The 14,078-nt window shown below is 48.7% G+C and overlaps 1 protein-coding gene and 2 non-coding genes across 3 annotated transcripts; all 3 read left to right on the top strand.

The window, feature by feature from the left end:
• Positions 1-843: 843 nt before the first annotated feature.
• On the top strand, positions 844-7,167 carry PRSS16 (serine protease 16). Its single transcript, XM_052647579.1, has 12 exons — positions 844-913; positions 996-1,156; positions 2,001-2,100; positions 2,242-2,371; positions 3,920-4,043; positions 4,294-4,371; positions 4,485-4,532; positions 4,973-5,275; positions 6,117-6,258; positions 6,577-6,756; positions 6,836-6,981; positions 7,099-7,167. The coding sequence occupies exons 1-12, from the start codon at positions 844-846 to the stop codon at positions 7,165-7,167; spliced, it is 1,551 nt and encodes a 516-aa protein (XP_052503539.1).
• A 2,185-nt stretch (positions 7,168-9,352) lies between these two features.
• TRNAI-AAU (transfer RNA isoleucine (anticodon AAU)) lies at positions 9,353-9,426 on the top strand. The gene has a single exon. It is a non-coding gene; the product is annotated as a tRNA-Ile (tRNA).
• Positions 9,427-12,524: 3,098 nt separating this feature from the next.
• TRNAT-AGU (transfer RNA threonine (anticodon AGU)) lies at positions 12,525-12,598 on the top strand. Its single transcript has one exon. It is a non-coding gene; the product is annotated as a tRNA-Thr (tRNA).
• Positions 12,599-14,078: the final 1,480 nt, after the last annotated feature.

Consider the following 14,078-nt stretch of genomic DNA (forward strand, 5'->3'; position numbering starts at 1 on the left):
TTCATGCACTGGAGAAGAAAATGGCAACCCACTCCAGTGTTCTTGCCTAGAGAATCCCAGGAACAGGGGAGCCTGGTGGGCTACCATCTACGGGGTCGCAGAGTCGGACACGACTTAAGCGACTTAGCAGCAGCAGCAGCAGCAGGAATCCACAGAGTGAGAGGAGCAGGGGCAAGCATTCTGAGGCAGGAGTAATATTCTGCTGCTGCAGAAATATTCAAAGTGCCATAAGGGATCTAAGGAAAGTGGTGAGATTGTGGGTCGGAGGGTGGGGGTGAGATTGATGGGGAGCAGGAAAAAAAGGGGAGACTGGAAAATAGACATGCCGAGACTGAAAGAGAGAGAGAGAGACGAAAGAGAGAGACTGAAGTAGAGCGGAGATGGAAAGAGAATTGAGGAACAAAGAGACGAACAGATTGAGTATTGAGGCAAATGAGGGGGACTGAAAGTATGCTGGAGGGTGGGGGTGGGGGGAAAGAGGGGCTCCTGAGGTAGAGAGTGATGGCTCCTGAGGGAGAGGGGAGAGTGAGGCACAGGCATGGAGACTGAGGGCCAGAGGGAAGGAAGATCAAGGGACAAGAAAGGAGAAAATCAAGAGCAGAGAGAGAATTGGATATCCAGGGGCCACAGCCACAGGGCTCTATATACAGACTCTGGCGTCCCTGCCTTGCTTGAATGGTTCCAACAGAAGCTTGACTGCTCCAAGACAAGAGTCTGCAAACATACCTGAGCTACGGATCAAAGACTATAAACTGAAAGGCCAGCGCTTGGGACAATAGAGGAAGTCTTGAGGGAGTGGAGGGAACATAGCCCCTGGAGCCCTCCCACAAAGAACTGGACAGCATGGACATCGGGCCTGTGCCATGGCTGGGCCCTCTGCTCCTGGTTTCCCTCTGGGTGTCCTCAGCTCCAGGTAGGAGGATCCTGAGAGTCAGGCCGGAGCCCCCTTGGGGAGCCCCGCTCCGGCCTGACTCTTTCCCCTCCACGTCCCACAGCTTCCCTCCTTCGGCGCCTTGGTGAGCACATCCTGAGGTTTCAGGAGAGCTCAGCCTTGGGCCTGGGGCTGGGCCCAGATTCTGTGACCCTCCCAAAAGAGGGGTGGTTGGAGCAGCCACTGGACCCCTTCAATGCCTCTGACAGACGCTCCTTCCTGCAGGTAAGGCCAGGAGAGAGGAGGCCCACTGCCCACCCTACTCCCTTCTCAGTCCCCCTACTCCGCCCCTCAGTCTCTGCTTTCTATTCCTATCTCTACACCTCTGTCACCTCGTCCTCTCCCCAATCAGCCTTACCTGATATCTGCTGTCAGTATCCCTATGGCCCTTTAGTCTAGCCCCTCTGTTTCTTAGATTTGCCCTCTATCCCCTAGCCTCCCCTTCCTTTCTTTAGCCTCCCACCTTTTTTGTTCCTCAGGTCCTATCCTTCAGTGTTTCCTTTTCCCTGTCTTTCACTCTCACTCCCTCATTGCCCCTCAACTACCACCCCCCTTCTCCCTGTCCTTCAGATTAATCACCAAATGCACCACCAAGTCTCAATATGCAGCAAAAATCTGGATCAGCTTTGGAACCAGACCTGGCTCACAATAGGCACTTGAAGATATGTATTTAATGAATGAACAGATTTACCACTTTTATACCTACTCTTTTACACTTGCTCTCCCCACAGTCTCCAAAGGTCATCTCACACAGGCCTTATTTCTAAATCCACCTGCATTTATTAATTATTCTACAATAATTATCTCAATATCGAGCAAGTGCCTACCACTTCCTAGCCACTATTCTTGACCCTGGGTTATCAGAGTGAAAGAGCTGACAAAAATATCTCCCCTTGTAGATATTACATTCCAGATGAGGAGACAAACAGGAGAGAAATGAACATGTAAATAAACAAGTCAACGTCAGATAAAAAAGATCCATCAGGGAAAGAGACCAGAATGAACAGGAAATAAAGAGTAGGTCAGAACTCTCACGATTCCATTTCTTCCTCCCCGTCCCACCTCTTAGCGGTACTGGGTAAATGACCAACATTGGACCAGCCAGGATGGACCTGTGTTCCTGCATCTGGGAGGTGAAGGCAGCCTTGGACCTGGTTCAGTGATGAGAGGTAAGAAGCAAGCGTGAGGAAAGACAGGGGGAAGCTGGCAGAGGCGAGGAAGGGGAGTTGTATACTGCGAAGGGCTGTGAAGCCTGAGGTTTGCAAGAGTTGACACCCACCTCACACATATCCCCTTTGGACTCTCCACAGGGCACCCTGCAAATCTGGCCCCAATCTGGGGGGCCCTGGTGATAAGTCTGGAGCATCGATTTTATGGCCTGAGTATACCTGCCGAGGGGCTGGACATGGCCCAGCTCCGCTTCTTGTCCAGCCGCCATGCGTGAGTGGGGGTAGGGGATGTTTGGGGTCATGGGACTGAAGGTGGCTGTATTTTGGCTTCTCTGAATCTTTGTCTCTTCTTCCATTGCCCAAAGTTGACCTCTGAGTCCCTGGTCCCATGTTTTCTTCTCTGTCTTTCAGTGTTTTATTCTTTTTCTGTCTTTCCGTCTCTCTCCCTCCCTATCCTTTATTTCTCCACCTCTTCCACTGTATTCTTATCTTTTGCTATTGCACTATGACCTGCTGGTCCAGACTACCAGAATCCCTTAGACGGATGACACAGCTTCCTCACTGGTCTCCTTGTTTCTGTCCTTGATCCCGTCAGTCTATTCTCCAGATGAAGAGCCAGAGTGATCATTAGACCACACTCCAGATCATCTCTCTCCTGGCTCAAATCCCTCACGTCTCTCATCGCACTCAGAGCAAAGACAAAACCTTTGCAACATCTCCTCCACCAGCCTCTGGATCTGCTGTGGAAGCTCCTATGCTGGCTTTGGAGGCTCCCCAGTTAGCTCTCTGGCCTCTCTCTCCCTCTTACTGGGCTCCAGGTACACTGAAGTTCTTGCTGTTCTCCAGACTTGCAGGCACATCACTTCCTTGAGCCTTTGAACTCTGCCTTCTTCAGAGTGGGCTTCCCCCAGATATTTGTCTAGCTCCCTCTCTCGCGTCCTTCAGTGCACCCTACCGCTATACCAAATCCCTTCTCTTTCTTTCCCCCCTCGCCTACTTTATTGTTCCCCCGGACTTATCTCTCCCTTTTCTGCTTTCCATCTCTGTATCTGTCTGTAATCATTCTGACTTTCTCTGCCTCACTCTTGTCTCCATCTTGGTGTGTCCCCATCTGTATCACATTGCCTGTATATTCCTCTCTATCTCTTAAACTTTTCACAAGCTAAACTAGTTTCCAACTGCAGTAGGATGACACTAACTGCAAACTGTTTCAGAAAGGTTACGGAGGGGAGAAAGCATTTGGGATTAAAAAAAAAGAAAAGAAAAGATGTTAGGGTATCCCCTGGTGATTAGGTGATTAGGGCCTCACGGTTCCACTGAAGGGGTCATGGGTTCGATCACTGCTAATTGGGGAACTAAAATCCCAGAAGCCTTGTGGTACTGCCAAAGGGAAAGAAAAAAAGGAAGGGTGTTAGATATATTCCAATATCTCTGTCTCTTTTTCTAATCGTGTCTCCCTCTTGGCCAATACCTCCTAACCTATCCAGCCTAGGCCCCCTCCTCTTCCTGAGTAGCTGTCTTTGACAGTCTCCAATCCCTCCTATAATTTAGATTTTCACCCAAACTGTCTTGAAGATTTTTCTTCTCCCACCTAGTCTGGAAGTGAAGAGTGGAAGCTTTCCAAATGAGTCTCCCCTGATCTAGGCACTTGTGCGGAAATGTGTAGGTATGGGGAATCCTCAGAAATACCTCATGAGAAAAAACCCTAGCTTCTGGCCAGGCTCTCTCCATTCTTGTCTCTGGATTCCTGCCTGTAAATTGCGGAATCTTCAGGGATTCCTACCCATGGGAACCGACTCAGCCTCTTCTCTGACCCTAGGCTGGCGGATGCGGCCTCTGCTCGCCTCACACTCTCCCGCCTCTTCAACGTCTCCTCCACCAGCCCCTGGATCTGCTTCGGAGGTTCCTATGCTGGCTCCCTGGCTGCCTGGGCCCGGCTGAAGGTCCTGGGACCCCTCTGGGTGGACTGGGGGAAAGGAACTTGGACTGCGAGGTCCATAACTCAGATAATGGGAAAACCTCCTTCCACACCCTCCTCCCCCCAACCGCCCATCCCAATCTGCCTTCAGAAGAGTTCAGTGTGTAGAAGGTAGGGACTTGCCTGAGATGACACAACGAGTGAGTGACACAGGGGCGGGCAGATATGGGATCCCAGTCCTTCAGCCCCCAGGCTGATAACTTGTTCTCCCTCAGTTTCCCCATCTATTTTTTGCTTCCATCGCCTCTTCCGCTCCGGTGCGGGCCACACTGGATTTCTCCAAGTATAACGACGTAAGGATGGCGGGCGGTGGGCCGGGGGCGGGGGGGTGGGGGTGGGGGTGGGGGCGGGGAGGAAGACCTCGGTGGTGCGGTTCACCTGATATTTTTACGCGACCCGACTTTAGGTGGTGTCTAGAAGCCTAATGAACACTGCGATTGGCGGATCCCTGGAGGTATGAGTTGGGGTTCAGTCGGAGGGGGATAGGGAAAGAGAAAAGGCCTTGAGGATGGGGGCCAGAGAAAACGGCTGAAGCTTGCAAGGTGTTGGGGTCTCAGAGACTTGGGAGCCCCGAGAGGTGGGTGAATTTGGGAAGAACGCGAGAGCTGAAGATGGGTCTGGGTACTGAGAAGGGAGGACCCTACGAGGGCGGGGCCTGAGGACGGACCACCCTATCAGGAGGCTGTATTCGTGTGGGCGGGGCCTGGGGGTGGGACGGCCCGGAGGAGGAGCCGGGAAGAGGGCAGGGCCTCGAGCAAAAGCGACTTTCGACTGCCCGGTGTATGAATCTGAATGTGGAAAAGTGGGGAGCCCAGGGAGGATGAGGGTCACGGAAAGGGAAAGGCGGAACCCCTGGCCCAAGTCTTCACCAACGCCGCCTCTCGCTCTCCGCAGTGCCGGGCGGCGGCGTCCGCAGCCTTTGCGGAGGTGGAGCGGCGGCTGCGCGCGAGCCGTGGGGCTCGGGCAGCGCTGAGCGTGGAGCTTGGAGCGTGCGGGTCCCTGGAGCGCGCTGAGGACCAGGCAGAGCTTCTGGGGGCGCTGCAGGCACTCGTGGGAGGTGCGGTGCAGTACGATGGGCAAGCTGGAGCGCCGCTGAGTGTGCGACAGCTCTGCAGATTCCTGCTCGGGGATCGGGGCAACTGCGGGGGCAACTGCAGCGGCCCTGCACCCTACCGCGGGCTTCGTCGGGCAGTGCAGGTGAGAACCCCGAGCACCGCCAAGAGTGAGCAGAGCGAGGATTCCTGCTTCACCTCCTCTGTGTGAACTTGGGCAAGCGTAAACCCTTCTGCACCTTAGTTTCCTCATCTGTAAAATGGGTATTACATCTCAAAAGGACCTCGGAGGTGGAATGAGGTAGGAGCAGTATGGCCTAGGGAACAGGGAGCCCGGAGCACAGTAGGCAGGTGATAGCGACTGTGCTTACTATTTTGCCTACATTGTTCTGTCCTCTTTCTGGGGCCTGCAAGAGTGTCTGGCACACAGCAAACTCTCAAATAGTATTTGTAGAATGAAGGAAAAACATTAGTCCGGGGGACACAGTTGTCCTCGGGACACAGTCCTCCTAGAGACCGGGGCTCCTAGCCTCGGACTCCCTCGGACTCCCAACCTCTACAATCCAGCTATCACTTTTCCTTCGATGTCTGCACCAAATGCTGTGCGGTGCGCTTCACATATATTATCTCATTGAATTCTTGCAATAGTTCTACGAAGTAAACACTACTATTGTCCCCAGACACAACTGAGGAAACTGAGGTCTAAGATATTCTCACTTGCCCAAGATCAGCTTTACAGGTGAGAAGTTCCTAGTCATCTAGCACCTTAATTTCTAACCCACAGGGACCTAGGTCCCCAGCAACTCTGAGCAGTGACCCCAGGAAAACTCAGAAACTCACTCTTCTGACTTCTGACCTTTGACCTGTAGGGACCAATGGCTCCAGGCCCCGCCCTGGCTTGATGGCCAGGGTGGGGGCGGGGGGCAGCGGGGGGGGGGGGGGCAAGGAACGTATGTCTGCATATATGTATGTGTATTGTCCTTTAGGTTGTCACACACGACCTGGGTCAGAGGTGTTTAAGCATTTCTCGGGCAGAGACAGTGGCACAGCTGAGGGTCACAGAACTCCAAGTGTCCAGCGTGGGTGACCGGCAGTGGTTGTACCAAACTTGTACCGAGTTCGGCTACTGTGAGTGACTGGCCCAACTCTCACCTCCAAAACATATGGTCTCTGCTGTGCCTAGACAAGCCATCTCAAGGTCGTCCAGGCTCACTATGCTCCTTCTGAGACACCCCCAACCTCACTCCAGACATTATTCTATCACAGCCCTGATCATTCTAGGCCATCAGTGTCTTGGGCTGAGTGCGTCTCTGAGAGGACCGTGAACTCACTGAAGGGAGGGTCTGGAACTGTCTCAGTCATCACTGGGGAGAGCTCTGTACACGATTATTAAAGAGGTAGGGGGCTGGCTATATACTCCACATTGGTGAATCCCTCTCTCCACAGACGTCACCTGTGAGGTCCCCGGGTGCCCTTTCTCCCAGCTCCCAGCTCTGCCCTCCGAGCTTGAGCTATGTGAACAGGTGTTTGGGCTTTCAACCTCATCTGTAGCCCAGGCTGTGGCCCAGACCAACTCCTATTATGGTGGCCAGACCCCAGGGGCCACCCAAGTGCTGTTTGTTAATGGTGAGTGTGCCGTCAGAACTTGACTCCTTAGTGTCTATCTGGCTGTGGCTCAACACACCGTCCTCTCCTTTCTTTCCAGGGGATACAGATCCCTGGCATGTGCTAAGTGTAACACAGCCTTTGGGACCCTCCGAGCCAGCCCTTCTCATCCCTAGTGCCTCTCATTGCTTGGACATGGCACCTGAGAGACCCTCAGATTCCCCTGGCCTCCGCCTTGCGCGACAGGTAAGAGAGAAAAATCTCTCAGTGATTTGCGTTATTATTTGCATGCTAATTTGCATGTTCCTGCTCTCTACTAGTGCTGGAGTCTGAACTTTCCAAATTCTCCCCACCTCTCTACAGAAAATCTCCCAGCAGCTGCAGACCTGGCTTGGGCTGGCAAAGGAGAGCCAGGTTAGGGGTGCTGTCTGAATCCTACACCCTCACCAACTACAGAAGCGCCACCTCAGTCCTGGCTGTATCCATTTATTGGACAAGAAAAGGCAGCTTGTTGGGAAACAGGAAATTCCCAGGAATTCACATTTAGGAACTGTCCTGCATAAAACCATCTTGTGTCTGCATACATCCTCACTCCTGACTAAAAGTGCTTTGTTACAAAGAGTTCTATAAATTAAGTGATTATTCTCAATGTTCTGTCATTTTTGTTCAGTCACAAAGTCGTGTCCGACTCTTTGGGACCCCATGGACTGTAGCCTGCTAGGCTCCTCTGTCCATGGAATTCTCCAGACAAGAACCCTGGAGAGGGTAGCCGCTCCCTTCTCCACAACTCAATGAGAATATCATTATTTTAAACGTCAAATGTCAAATGAACATGGCTCTATACCCTCGTCTCCTCCCCCTGCAAATCAGCTTCAGGCTCAAATTTTGTTCAAGTACTGGGCGGGGTGCCTTGCTGCCTGTATGTCTCTGGACTTCAGACCCTGACCTGTCTCTGCTTCTCACTGCTCCTCTCACTGGACCCTCGCCCTCAGTCTCCTCCTGCCTGAACTCTCTCTGTCTCTAATTGTCTCTCAGTCTGCTCCTGTTTCTCTGAATACCTTCATTTCTGTTGCTCTCTGTGTCTTAGTCTGGTTCTCTTTCTTTCTCTTCGTCTCTGTCTCGGCCCTTGTCTCTCATTCAGTATCTTTCTGCTTCCCTCCCCTCTTGCTTGCTCTGTCCTTCCCTTGCTCTATTTCTGTCTCTCACTTTTGGTCTCTGCGTCCCGTGAGTCACTTTCTTTCTCACTCTCTCTCTCTGCCCCTATTCCTCCCTCTTCAGACTTTCCCTGTCCTTTGTGATCTTCTCAATCGTGCTTTCTCCGTGAGGCTCAGTTTCTGTCTCTTAGGCTCTTCCTCATTGTCTCTACTGCTCTTCTTGTCACTTCATCCTTGTCTTTCTCTGTCTGTCTTTTAGTTTTCCTTCTTTTTCACTCACCAATCTTTTCCCGTAATCAAATGTCACTCTTGGGCAAGTCCAGCTTCCAATCCAAGGGGTTTAGGGTTCTGATCAAGCCTTCCTGCTGAGGACACCTCCAAGCTCTGAGAGACTGGACCCAGTCTCACGGGGGCCCACTTAGCCTGCCTTAGCACTGCCAACAGTACATGTTCACCGGTTGGTTCAACCCTCACCAGGACCAGGAGTCAGCCAGTCAAGTGGCCTGAGTGTCTCTGGGAAGCTGGGAAGTGGAGGGAAAGTAAAGAGGAGTGGGGTGAGGGGAGGGATGGGCAGGAGTGTGGAAACAGAGGCATAAAGCCCATTCTGTGAGGGGTCATTCCCTGCCTTTCTTGACTCCAAACCCTGAGGAGTAACACTGTTGCCTCTTCTGAGGATCAGTCCTAGTGCAGGTCACAGGTGCTGCTGCTGCTGCTGCTGCTACGTCGCTTCAGTCGTGTCCGACTCTGTGCGACGCCACGGACGGCAGGCCACCAGGCTCCCCCGTCCCTGGGATTCTCCAGGCAAGAACACTGGAATGGGTTGCCATTTCCTTCTCCAATGCATGAAAGTGAAAAGTGAAAGTGAAGTCGCTCAGTCGTGTCCGACTCACAGGTGCTATCCTGTAACAAACGCTGCTCTTGAACCACAGCCACTCATGTTGAGGTCTAGCCTCAGTGATTCCCATCATCATTTAACGTGTGCACCATGGTCTGACAGTCATGGGTGCTCGATTCCTGTCGAGAGATGAAAGAATGAGGTGTACCCTCCAATCTTCACTCCCTCTTGATTTTCCTCCTACTTTGCTGGATACTTATTTGCAAGCTTCTCCATTTATTATTTAATGGCTTTGGGGTTGGTCCCGGGCTACCTCGTCTCCTCAAGTGTTCTCAGAGCCTCCCTATCAATGTGGCTGTGGTGCTAGGCCTAGCTCTCAGGCAGGTATTCCACAATTTTGATTACCTCAGTCCTCAGGAAATAGAGTTCATTCACGCCAAATACTAAGAATTCCTCTTTGTTTCCCCCTAATTCCACGATGGGGGAGAGGAAGAATGTGCTTTCTTCTTTCTTTGAATATTAGTTTGTAGTCATTTGGGTTCACTGTGTTCCTTATCCAGCTCCCGGAAAAGCCGTATTGATTCCTTTTCTTTTAATAGCATAAACACGAGCACAAACCGCCGTGTCTGGCCGGTTAGCTCAGTTGGTTAGAGCGTGGTGCTAATAACGCCAAGGTCGCGGGTTCGATCCCTGTACGGGCCAGGCTTGAGGTGACGGTTCATCCCTTTTAGGCTCACCGCCATATCCCAGTTCATGTCTGGGACACGAAGCTCTCGCTGAGAACTTTAACTGGAGTCAATCGTACATCTTTCCTCATGTTTGACTCGCATCTGCAGAATGAAAGGATAGCAGTCAGTGACCCAGCAAGACCTAGAGCGTCGCTTTGGCACATTGTGATCCACAGGATAACTGATTCCAGCGAAGAAACTGACCTTCCTGGAGTATTTCCCTCCTAAAATAGACTATGAAACCATCTACACTTTCTGCATTTCCACACTTGAGTCTTAACTAGATCAGCAAAAGATGGAACAAGGTTTTTCAAAGGCTATGTGAAAAAACTCTATTGATACAAACACAGCAGGAGAGAAACAGTTTTGTCAGCTGTCTCCTTATGAGCTGGAAAGAGCCGTCAATGGCCAAACCTGAAACACTGGGAACAACAGATAATATAGTTTGAGATAATGATGCAAACTAAGTATAAAATGTGTATTCATGGGTCCATACTGTTACAAATCAGTGATTAAAGAAGTCAACCAATGAATACAGGAGAAGGGATGTATTTTTCTTACTGATGCATTCCAGCTAAGGTAAGAAGCTACTCCCCACCCGCTCACCAGGAGATGGAGCTTTAACCTCTCCCTTCTGGAATATGGGCCATCCTGACCGACTAGCTTCTGAATATCCAGGAAGAAGTAGGAAAACATAGGAAGAAACTTCACCAGGGAGAAAAATGGCAAACACTACCTTAAAAGTGATCGAGGTTGGCATCACTAATGGTAAGCTATCCTCCTATCAAGTCACATCTGAAAGGAAGTGACGGGACAAGTACTCTGTGGTCTCGTCCAGAAACCTGTAGCCCCAGGCCTTCGTGTGAAAACTATCAGACAAACCTAGACTGGAAGACAGTCATACAAATACCGGATAGAAAGAATTCATCCGCACCAAGAAACAATCACAGACCAGAGGAGGCTGAACGCAATGTGGGATGCCGTGGGTTGGGGGGAGGGGAGACATTAGTGTAAGAACAGATGTGACACACACAAGTACATGCGTTTAGTTATTATTAAAATATCAGTGTTGGTTTCTTGGCTTTAATAAAGGTTCCATGGTAACCTAAGAAGCTAATGAAAGGAAACTCTGAAATGGGTACAAAGAAACTCTGTTGTTTTTGCAACTTTTCTAAATATGCTCCAAAATAAAAATTTATGTTTCAGTATTCGCATAGGAAATGTGTCTGCTTCCCACCACTCAAATCAGAGTTGAGACAAATGCCTGGTGGGCAGTAGGTCCATGACAGGCAGTTCCTAAAAGCCGAAGGAACGTGATTGATGTCTTCTTTGGTGCAGGACATGCAGAGATATTTACATGGTGATCTGTGCAAGCTGGTACATGCTGCAGATGATTCTCCCAGAGTCCCATTCCCACACTGAAATGCAAACCAGACCAATGACATTCGTCTTCAGCCTGTACAAGACATCTGAAATGGAGCTGTATGGTGTATGTTGAACTTGAAGTTTGGTGAGTTTCTCTCACAAAGTTTCAAATAACACCTGAAATGTTTTCTTTCCCAGCTTGGCCCTAAAATATTTTCATTTGTGTCAATAAACATCTTAACCACTGCTCTTTGTGACATCTTGCCCATTACAAAGGGCAAGACCATCTTGCCCTGTGTTCCCATGACACAATCCAAGACTGTCAGACCGAACAATGGCCAGTTCACTGTTCTTTCGTGGGGTTGTCCCAGAGATCGTACTTTGCCCAGGCAGTATTACTCACCCCTTCTTTTTTGAACTGGGAGATCAAAGGTTACTGTAATGTTGGGTGGGTTTGTTTTCTTTCCTTTTTGTTTTTAGTTCTTATTTGTGTGTGTGTGCACTCAAGTGCCTTTGATGTGCTTAACAGTGGGTGGTTCCTAACTTAGTTTTCCCATTAATTCACAAAACACTTGATAAAGTACAATAGGAGAGGTGAATCATATTGGGCAGAAAAATTTTAATCCTATAGCAGTATGTGATTGCAATGAAGGAGTTCTTCAAATAGAAATAAATGGAAAACGTGACCTACCTTTACAGAAGTACTCGAGAAGCTACAGTTGTTGGGAAAAAAAAAAACCCACAAAACAAAAGTCTGTTATTGCAAGAGATACTGGCAGCTTCCTGACGCTATTCACTAGCACCTGTGGAAGCAATATTGTTTATGCGGCCTAGATACAGAACACTCGTAGCAGTCTTATAGATGGAGGCTAGAAATAATCTACACTACCTGCCAGCGCTCTTCAAAGAATTTGAGTAAATAAAAATCATAAATAGAGGTTTTACATTTTCTCAAAGTCACGAGTATAATGACAGATTTGGAACAAAGAATCAGTGGGGTCTGACATCAGAGTTTGAGCTCTAAAGCATCATTGCATACTGCCTCATGCTCAGAGGAGAGGACTATTCTCTGATATTTATGCACCAAGTGTCTATTTCAGGAACTCAGACAAGTCAAGAACTTTAGAACATTTTTCATGTAAGACATGTCTACCAAAGTTTGAATTGTCTGTATTTCTGTGTCAAACATCATTCTTGCATGTCTACATTTGCTGAATTCTTACCTTCCTTTTCCCTTTTGCATGCCTTTACCGTCCACATCGCTCTAAAATAAATAAGAACAGGCACACTCCTCTCTTGTAAGATACTGCTCTTTGACAGTGAGCGTAGCAAAAGATGTGGTGAAGTCCTTTCCAGCGCTCCATTTCATGTTATGTTTCTAGACTGATAAGCGCCACCGTTTTCCTTTTATAGATTCGAAAGGGAGAAGTATTAGTATCTCCCATAGGAAGGTGCAAAGGTCAAACGATTTGGCTATGGATTTCAAGGGTTCAGAGGTTCAGAAGGTTTTTCTCATCTTGACTCAGCATGTAAACTTCTGTGCATATTTCAGACAAGAGAGGGTAAATGACTTGATAGAAATTTTGAGAAATAGGAAATAGTCCTGAGATTGTAGTGTTGATCTAAAGTTCTTGAGAAATGCATTGGTGAGCCAGGAAAGCGAAAACTCCTTCAAATCATGTTAGGGACCGACAGCCTACCGCAGCTGGCTCCGTGGCTTAGTTGGTGAAAGCGCCTGTCTAGTAAACAGGAGATCCTGGGTTCAAATCCCAGCGGGGCCTGGGGCAACACTGTGTTTTAAATAGAGCAAAACAAGTTAAAAAATGCAATTTGTTTACCTCCCATCAAGCCCCGGAGTACTAGGAATGCTCGCCCGATAGCCATAAGGCGACGGTGGTTCTCAGACATCTTGAGATGAGAATTAGAACTGCCTCTTGGTCTTTCCTTCGCATTTTAGATCAGGTCTCAGACGTTGCCAGTTTGGTTTTGTGGGATCTCTTCAATTGTGTTTGCCTCCTAGAACTTTTACCACGATGGAGACATTTGCTTTTCTTCATGGAATCATTGAATTGTCATGTTCCCCCTTCAGAGCCACCCCCCTCCCTCGCCAACTCCCACCACCCCGATTTGGCACCAACTTTAGGAGTGCCTTACGGTCACGCTTCTCAAAATTTTATGAGCATATGAATGACCTGGTGTGGTCCATTATAATGAGGGTTTTGAATGACTGCATCTGCACCAAGGGCCTGAAAGTCAGCATTTCTACCATCTCAGACTCTACACTACTGTTCCATGGACGATACTTCATGAACCAAGGCTAGAGACTTACTGGTCTAGTTCAAGTGTGTTTTCAAGCTCTGCACTTTCATATGTTGCAGCTGTCTTCCTGAATCACTAGGTAATCCAGCATTGTTTTTACTCATTTGTCCTTAGTGGATGAAATGAAATCAAAAGAAATAAAAGAAGAGGAAAGACATTCTAATATAAATTACGGTAGTGTAAATAATCAAGTTGTGTTGTAACTGTTTCCTCTTTTCGATGTGAAATGGACTCTTGATGATACGGGAAATTTTGGAAGGAGAAGAACTGAGGTTATATCTAAAAGAGGATAAAAAGCAGTCAATGAAAAAAATACACAAAATTATATTCTTTTTTTTTTTTTTTAAGGTGCGAGCAAACTGACTTTTTAAAACATTCTTTGCTTCTGAACTTCAACTGTTTAAAAAGTACATTTTTTGATCTGAAAAGCCTTTGTGTGTTCACGAGTCACATAAGTCAAAGGGCCCTTTGCAACCAGTTGCTTGCATAATTTTTCAGGACATCTGGTAGGGTCAGGATTGGGTACATTGTGGGGCTACTCCTTACTGGCTTAAAAATAAACTTCTAATCAAATTATGGGAAACTAAATCCCAAACTTGCTGATTGGGAAAGATTGTCTCTCTACTCTGTTTCCTGCAACGTTGTGGCCAATCCTAGTTTTAGTTTTGCTGAGAGCAGGAGCTTTCAGCGCTGCTGTTTGTGAAAGATGCCAACGCAGAGCTGATGCAGAGAAATCAGGAATTTCTCACATGGAATTTAATGAAAGACTACAGTTTTGCTGCTGAGCACCTTCCTGGGGCACGAGGGAAGTGAGGGGAAGAGGGAAAATACAATGAGGAAGGTCAGGTGAAATGAAGAGAAAAACAAAGGAGAGGCAAGGTGGGCATCTGTTGAACAGATTCAGATCGCTCAAAGCCCAGTCGTTCCAGGGCAGTGTGAGTG

Source organism: Budorcas taxicolor, chromosome 11 (genome assembly GCF_023091745.1).
Source record: "Budorcas taxicolor isolate Tak-1 chromosome 11, Takin1.1, whole genome shotgun sequence".
In the NCBI taxonomy this organism is placed as follows: Eukaryota; Metazoa; Chordata; class Mammalia; order Artiodactyla; family Bovidae; genus Budorcas; species Budorcas taxicolor.

Coding starts and splice junctions, on each gene's coding strand:
- PRSS16 (XM_052647579.1), top strand. CDS start 844: ATGGACATCGGGCCTGTGCCATGGCTGGGCCCTCTGCTCCTGGTTTCC. Junction 4,533..4,972: donor CGATTGGCGGATCCCTGGAG/GTATGAGTTGGG, acceptor CGCTCTCCGCAG/TGCCGGGCGGCGGCGTCCGC. Junction 5,276..6,116: donor GGCTTCGTCGGGCAGTGCAG/GTGAGAACCCCG, acceptor ATTGTCCTTTAG/GTTGTCACACACGACCTGGG.